The sequence below is a fragment of the Dermacentor silvarum genome, chromosome 9 (assembly GCF_013339745.2).
Source record: "Dermacentor silvarum isolate Dsil-2018 chromosome 9, BIME_Dsil_1.4, whole genome shotgun sequence".
In the NCBI taxonomy this organism is placed as follows: Eukaryota; Metazoa; Arthropoda; class Arachnida; order Ixodida; family Ixodidae; genus Dermacentor; species Dermacentor silvarum.
In genome coordinates this window covers 51,497,654-51,506,185 of record NC_051162.1, presented here as the reverse complement: position 1 = coordinate 51,506,185, position 8,532 = coordinate 51,497,654, and the positions used below count along the sequence as shown (strand labels likewise).

The 8,532-nt window shown below is 47.5% G+C and overlaps 1 protein-coding gene across 1 annotated transcript; it reads right to left on the bottom strand.

Annotated features, from left to right (window-relative positions):
• Window positions 1–5,650: 5,650 nt before the first annotated feature.
• On the bottom strand, window positions 5,651–7,947 carry LOC125939978 (uncharacterized). The gene is made up of 2 exons (XM_049655594.1): window positions 7,471–7,947; window positions 5,651–6,089 (listed from the first exon to the last, which is right to left on the bottom strand). The coding sequence occupies exons 1-2, from the start codon at window positions 7,804–7,806 to the stop codon at window positions 5,781–5,783; spliced, it is 645 nt and encodes a 214-aa protein (XP_049511551.1). The 5' UTR covers window positions 7,807–7,947; the 3' UTR covers window positions 5,651–5,780.
• Between the last annotated feature and the right edge of the window lie 585 nt (window positions 7,948–8,532).

Genomic DNA, 8,532 nt, shown 5'->3' with positions numbered 1-8,532 from the left:
CGTAGACGCCAATACTTCCAATTTTGCGGTCTATGACGCGCCACACGCAAGCCAAACGCAGTTGTCCTCGGCGAGCTGCCGTGCGCTTATCCAGTGGACTCGTCGCGGTACCCCGCGGCGGCCGCGGTATCTACGCTATGTAGCAAACCACAGCTACATGCAACTGTGGGGCGTATGAGCGGCGTTTGCATTGTGGGCGACAGGGCTTGAGTGTGTGCTCGCGCTCAATGCTGCGGTCTGACCGCGCTAACGTGGTGCGGACCCGCTTTGTCCCTCACCAGCTTGACCGACGGGTCTTAGCCACATCCAACTTCGCATTTTGAAGCGCTATAGCAATAAGTCTACCAAGGCGTCTAACCAATACATAGTTTGCACGTGCGTCACTTCCGCACCGGTCCGCGAGCCTGTCCGCCATCTTTAGGCACCTGCGCGCCTGCGGAAGCGTGCTGGAGCAGGCTGCACGCGCTGACGCGTTGTTGATCCGAAGTTTTCTCTCGTCGTGATCATGCCAATCTGCGCGATTTTCGGTTGCCGCACAAGAAGTACCACTTCCGCGAAGCCGAGCTACGCGAACCGGGCGTAGGTCTGTACTCCTTACCAAAAGTAATAACATGGCAGTGCGAACGCACAAGAATGTTGTCGGAGAAACGTCGGTGCCTGTGGCTTTCCCGGATAAATCGGAAGGACCTGAAGAACCTCAAAAACGTGCGTGTCTGCGGTCGTCACTTTATTTCGGGTGAGCATATATAACGCGTGAAAACACTGCACATCACGCATGATCGTAAAAGGGCGGCAGCGAAAGCGCCAGCACCCGTACTCGTTGGTGACCGCCTGCCCGCACACGCTGATCCGCATGATCGCTTTTACCGCTCTGAAAAACGCCCGTGTACTTGTGTTGTAGTGCACGTTAACTCCGGGCGGTCAAAATTATTCCGGAACCCTCCACTACCGCGTGTTTCATAATTAGATCGTGAGTGTAGCACGGATTTTTTTTTTTTACGGTCTGCAAACTGCTTCGCATCGTCATTTCTTGGTATCTGTGCTTCGCTTAGCGATATGCTAAGCAATCTTTGAATGTCTACAGAATATTGCTTTAGGCACGACTCTTCATTTGCAGGCAAACCGTCCAAGCTGATGGACGATGCGAATCCAGACTGGGCGCCTACATTGTATCTGGGCTACGGCAGTGACGAAAGAACTGCAACTGAGGACGCACGCTTTCAACGTTCAAAAAAGCGCAGCGAAATGAAAACACTCGCCGCCACAACTAGTATGACAGGCTGCCAGTTTCCATCAGCAGACGACTGCCTGCATGAAAGGGGTGAAAGCTCGGAGCAAGAGTCCGACAGTTGTTCGCCGCCTCCAAGCTGCGAAGAGGCTTCGGAAACAAGCATAGGTAAGTTTGCACAAACAACTTTTCGCATAAGTTATCAATTGAATGTCGATCTCTCTTGGTGCTCAGTGAGCAAAACCTGTCTTTTCTTTTTCTTTTTTTAGCAGCACAAGTTTCTGTGCAGACAGACCTCACAATGCAAGACGTGCAGGCACTTGAGACCGACAACCGAAGACTCACTTCAGAAGTGTGCAATTTGAAGAAAGAAAACGACATTCAAAGAATTTCTGAGGCATCACTTCGCGAGGACAATGGAAAAGTAGTTTTCTATACTGGATTGCTCAACTTTCCAATGTTGTGGGCAGTATTTCAGTGTATCGAATGTGTGGTGAAGCACACGCCAAAGAATGGGCTACCCAAATTTGAAGAATTTGTTGTGTTTTTAATGAAGCTTAAGTTAAACTTGCCGCACCAGGACCTTGCATATAGGTTTGGTGTCTCGTGTGCAACCATAAGCAGGATTTTTGATAAGTGACTTGACGCTGCATTTTGGAGACTTAAGTCTTTGATATCATGGCCATCCAGAAGTGACATTCAGAGGACCATGCCACAGGCATTCTTTGATTCCTTTGGGTCAAAGGTAGCAGTAATAGTTGATTGTTTTGAAATTAGGATTGAAAGGCCATCATCCCTGGTAACAAGGAGTGAAACATGGTCTAATTATAAGAACTGTAACACTGCAAAGTTTCTAATAGGCATATGCCCTCAGGGTTCCATATCATACATTTCTGAAGGCTGGGGAGGCAGAACCAGTGATAAACATATCACGGAACACTGTGGCATGCTGGACAAATTGTCGCAAGGAGATATAATTCTGGCTGATCGAGGATTTGACATTGCTGACTCAGTGGGCTTCTACTGTGCTACGCTGCATATACCTGCATTTACTAAGGGCCAGAAGCAGCTGACAGCTGTAGACGTTGAAAAAACGAGAAAGCTGGCCAACGTCCGAATCCACGTAGAACGAGTGATTGGCCTTGTACGCAACAAGTATCTCATAATGAAGGCTGTTCAGCCAATTGACAATGTTGCCTCCAAACCAGGAGATGAACGCACGCCTCTTGACAAGATACTGACGGTCTGCTGCGCTCTCACAAACATGTGCCCATCAGTAGTTCCTACGAACTCCAATGAGTGACTCTGGCTTGATCTTTTCAGCGCTCCCCTTCTGAACTTAAAGATATCACTAAACTACCCTCCTTAGAATCTAGAACTTCCTTTGAAAAACTAAAGCTTGTTTTTCTTATTATTCATGATCTTATTAGCATAAACAAGAATTATTATCTTAGCGTAGAACCAAACACCTATTTTACACAGACACAGCATGTACGTTCCTTCTCCTGTGTTTACCAAATGCTTTACATTTAGTTTTTTCCTAGGGTTGTCAATGAGCGGAACGAACTGCCGGACGCTATTGTGAAACTACCATCTTAAAGTGAATGTTTTGCTTAAATTGGCACTTCATATCTGTTGAGAGTATGCATGTATCATGGCAATGTAGACACAAGTTAACGTTTTTGCCATTGTGCAAGTGTTTGGTAATGCAGGTACTACTCAATGTTTGTGCAATTTGGAAAACAATATTCTGTTATTTCTCCTGCATGGCTTGCAGTGCTTTTATTTCTGTATCCTGCCTAGAAATTGTGAACTACGCTGTTTTTTACTGTATTCATTCTACTCCTGTTATGACCCTTTGCTGAGTTGACAGTATCAATAACTAAATAAACAATCTTGTTATGGTGAAATTGTAGGGATGTAAAAAATGTTGTTTTTTACTTTTTAAGTTCCACAAACATGCAAAATTTGGAAATCGAACCCACGACCTCTCGGGCCGCGACGATAGATCGCCGAGCGTTTAACCCATTGCGCCACAAACGCATTTGCAGAGAGCTACACAGACGCGCCTTATATATCTAACACTCCTCCGTGTACCCGCGCTCTTGCTCGGGGCGGTGCCGCCGCCTACGAGCAGAAAAGACAAGTACTGCATTATGAAACTAACGCGCGCCGACAGTGAACGCTTCGGTGGTCTCAGCACTACGACGCCTCGATGCCAGCATTCGAAGGGACGCTGGCATCAATAAGCACTACCAACGCCACCTAGGTGGCGTTCACTGTACTCAGCACAGCGGAGCGTGGCCTCCGCAATTAGCTCTGAAAATGTTTCTGAAGTTGATCGCGGAGGCTGCAATTACGACGCGCTGTACGCGCTGATTTGACTCGGTGACGATTCAGTTACGTGCTTTGTCTTGCGCGTTGTATTAGTGTGTCAGTTACGTGCTTGTTTTGATTCACACCACCGCCGGGCACCCACCGGTTCAAATGGGCACAAGTGTACCCCGGCCTGGCGTTTGGGTTTCTTCAGGGGTTCTACACTTGGGAAAGAAGCCCGTGCGCTGAATTCCTGTCGAAACCCTTGCGAGCACAAAAAAACACATGCAGTGTTTGACTCCCCTTTTCTCCAAAATGCTTCGTTACACAGGTCTCGTCATTGTAAATATTGCGCACTGTACCACTTACAGTAGCGCAGGTCAATAATGTTCGGCAAACGAAAAAAAAAAGATAAATTCATAATCATTCATCTAAGCTGTTTGTGACTTCAAAACACACCACACAGAATTGCAGCGATTTGGGCCTGTTGGTTGTACATCGGAAATAGTTTGAAGCGCAAAAAACACAGACACAAAAGAGCACATGAGACACAGACGAGCGCTCGTCTGTGTCTCATGTGCTCTTTTGTGTCTGTGTTTTTTTGCGCTTCAAACTATTTCCGATGGACACCACACAGAAGCCGCGAAACAATCTTATCCCCAATACTCAGTCATGTTGACAAACTCACAAGTCAGCCCAAAAGAGAATACAAATTTAATGCACACAGTACTTTGTTGCAAAAAAAAAACGTGATCAAGTCAAACTTTCATATTGTGAAGTCGTACTTGAAGTTTCAGTCACAAAATAATTGCACAGGTTCCAAAAACAGTCCCAGTGGTAGCATCTTATCGGTAAGAAATGAAACGTTAGTAAGAAATCACACGAAACTAGCACGTTCCACCACCAGCACGTTCCGCGACTGTAGCAGTATTCTCCCCACTGTGATGTGTCTTGACAAGGGCAGTTTGAAGGCGATGATGTGACGACGACAATGTGATGATGACAATGTAACGACGGCACAAAACTTGAACTAAGTCGTTACATGGACAGTTTGTTCGTTAGTCAGGACTGATGGCTTGTTTATTTCTCCTCGCAGTACAGTCTTCGCAGTACCAGTGCTTTTGTTTTGGGGCCCTCGTGATACCGATACAGGTGTAATGATACCACTGATATTTGCACTCTGGGTCATCACATTCTAGCATTTTGCCAGATTCTGGGCCTCTGCAAAAGCAATATGCATTTTCTGTGTTGTCAGCGCACTTGTTTGTTGTCGCTTTCCGCGTAAAGTAAGCTGCGAATAATTCTGGCATAATGACATGTGTGAAGAATTTCTTCGCAGTTGGTACTAAAGAGTCAAAAAATGCTTCGTCCCTGAGAACCCTCTCTATGTGCATAGATAACGGAGTCCATACTACAAAGTCACAGTATGCAGCATTACACACTGCCATCTGAGCCTGGACCTGAAAGAAGTATGGGTGCGTCCTCTTCAGGGTCTGGTTCCCATGCAAATTCTCAAGGCAAAAGTTTGGATCATTGCTTGCCTGAGGTATCGCACTACTAGCAAGGGTGTAAGGGCACTTAACTTCAGCAACACCTTCACCACAGCATTTGCACTTGACCATTGCATCTGGCGTCGCAGCAAGGTACGGTTATTTTGTACACAAATAGACCCCTGGCCTGAAGTGCTCGAAGCTTGTGTGCTGCTGCACCATTTCTTTTACATAGGCCCTGATGGCGTCACGTTCATGTTGCAGCCCCCACGTTGTTGATACTGCAGTGAACTTGTGCTGTTCTGGGTAGCATATTTTCTTCAGTAGGCTCACTGAAGGTTCATTCACGCTTGTGGTGCACACACTTTTCATGACAGAAGCGATAATTCGCCCTGCGCGATAGCGATACCATTTGGAGCAGTTTGATTGTCTTCTTGTGCTACCTTCAACATGGTCGACCATTTATTTTGTGATGTGGAGGTTGGAAAGGAAATCTTCGCCACGTTGAGCGAGTGTTTCCAGGTCCTCAGACAGTGCCCTGCAATAGACAATTCCCGAAGGACACGTGGCTTCTACACTGCGGGGTGGCTGAAACATTGCACTGTACACCGGGTGCACCATGAAGAGAGCTGGTTTAACTCCAGAATCTGCAATTCTTGAGTACAGCAAATTAATCTCTTCTTCTGTTGGAGAAGGTGGTCTACTTGATTGCGCTTGTGTCGAGCATGCTGGAACCTGTGTGTCATTCACCTGCAAATGACATTGTCCATCTTTTGCTTCTTCATCCTCGATGACGAGAAGTATATGTCCTTGAGGCGCTTGTACTCTGTGCCTGGGCTGCTGGCTGGAAGCCATGCGTTCCTCTTCTCTGTGCATGTTCTTGCATCTCTCAGGCGTACAGCCGTCTCAACAGGAAATAATATGGCACCGACGTGGGAGCAGGCTTCTCCAGCTCCTGCCATGCATGTACAATGGGCTGTGATGACAGAGCCATCAGCTTTAGCCAAAAACCAAGATTTTAGTGGTGGCTCCCGGAGTATTTGGGAATGACTGACCTGAAATTGAAAATAAAGTTTGCCTTGTAAACCAAGTTTTCACAAACATTTCTGTATGTGTGACTTCATTCTGTTATTACCTCAAGAGCACATGATGCTTCTTTCCCGATTTAAAGGCCTGAATTGGCACACATTAGCATGTAAAACCACAGCTAATTTGGACCAAGTATCTCACATTGAGCTGCTGCACTTCTCAGAAACGCACGGTAATTTCTACTTCTATTTAACGCAACAAAATGCATATGCACGCACATGCACCAAACTGCAAACCAAAACTCGCAGAAAGAAGCGAACACACGTTTTGAAGCTTAGGGAAAAAGTGCATATGGGTGAACCTTTGTGACAAGAAAGCTGTCCGTGAATGGAGCAGCACAAAAATGTGGTTGATCCCTCTTATATAGGAATCGGTATAGAACACGAAAGTGAAACGTGTCTTCACAGAAGTAGTGTAATGTTTATTGCACATTGATATATAATGTCTATTGGTGTTTTGTGGCTAAAGCGCCCTTAGGCGTTGATGCACCCACGCTGACGCCTGGTGGCACGTCTCCTCCATCACGACTACCAACGTCGATGACCATGAGCAACCGTCGTGCATATGGAAGCTGCACTACGCTGCACACGCTAGCACAACGCGAAAGACGAAGCACGTAACTGACACACTAATACAACGCGCAAGACAAAGCACGTAACTGAATCGTCACCGAGTCAAATCAGCGCGTACAGCGCGTCGTAATTGCAGCCTCCGCGATCAACTTCAGAAACATTTTCAGAGCTAATTGCGGAGGCCACGCTCCGCTGTGCTGAGTACGGTGAACGCCACCTAGGTGGCGTTGGTAGTGCTTATTGATGCCAGCGTCCCTTCGAATGCTGGCATCGAGGCGTCGTAGTGCTGAGACCACCGAAGCGTTCACTGTCGGTGCGCGTTAGTGTCATAATGCAGTACTTGTCTTTTCTGCTCGTAGGCGGCGGCACCGCCCCGAGCAAGAGCGCGGGTACACGGAGGAGTGTTAGATATATAAGGCGCGTCTGTGTAGCTCTCTGCAAATGCGTTTGTGGCGCAATGGGTTAAACGCTCGGCGATCTATCGTCGCGGCCCGAGAGGTCGTGGGTTCGATTTCCAAATTTTGCATGTTTGTGGAACTTTTTCTTCTGGTTTCTTTTTTTGTATTATGTTCTATGACGTATTTCCGTGACGGAAATTCACTGGAAATTCAGTGAAGTCTTGGTGGGGTCCACCAAGACTTCACTGACGTATTTCCGTGACGGGAATACGTCAGTGAAGTCTTGGTGGACCCCGGCATAAAACACTTTCGTGTTAAAAATACCAAGGTAGTTTTCTCTGCCGCACACGAAGGAACATATGCTTTCATGGACTCACCTCGCCGAGGACGATGATAAGACCCGACGACAGGCGCTTCGCTGCAACGTTCCTCACCCAACCGCTCGTGAAGTAATTGTGTGCCTCCAGCGATTTGTAAGCCTTCATCTCATTTAGAGTGACGTAGCTCGTGGACAGGACAAGATAATTAATAATATCCACGTACGTCGTGGCGAGGAGCACCTCGGGGTCGGAGCAGGTATCCACGCCAACGTGCAGCTGGTATGGGTCCACGCCGTCGCACATTCCGACCTTTTCTTTGTAGCGAGCCCGCGTCGGCCCTACAAGCTCGTCCATGTAGGAAGGGCAAAATTCAGGGCTCCTGACTTTTGCCATCGCAAAGCTTTCACGACAGCAAACATGCGGCGCTGACACGTAGAAGCGAACGCCGAACACAAGCGCAGCGGGCCAGCGGCTAGTAGCGAGGTGCCTAGCGATGGCGGACGGTCGGGGCAGGCGGCGGATATGACGTCACGTGCAAACTATGTATAGGGGGCTACGAGTGTGCGTGCGCTGTCAAACGTGCGTGTGGTCTGACCTTAAGTTTCGCGTGGTTCGAGGCTTGTTGAGCGTTCAAAGCTAGTCGAAATTAGCGGGACCCGACCGCTACGACATCGATAAGCAGGGTGGCCCAAGTTTAATTCGATATCCTGTTCCAACAGGATATCGTCGGCTTCTTCCGGAAGTACGTAATTATTATCAAAATTCGAAAGCAGATTTTCTTTCGCTTATTTCAACCTGTTTATTAGACTTCGACAATAAATATACACAGTAAGTGTAGTAAGAAGCGCACTGATCCAAAGTGATCCAAACATCTTGACTGATGTCCGCTGTTGGGCAATAGTAGCCGCGTTTTCCGCAGGCTTGTGTCAAAATGAGAGCGTTTGAGAGAAAGGTCACTTCGCATTCCGCTTACGAATTCCACCCGCCGCGCACGACTGTACAACTTGGCTGAGATGTTCACAGCAGCGTATGCTATCCGCGGACTAGGTTTTTTTCACCAAGCCCGTAAGGTGGTTCAGGACCCCTTTAATGTGGGCGGAATCATCAACCGGTCAGTAG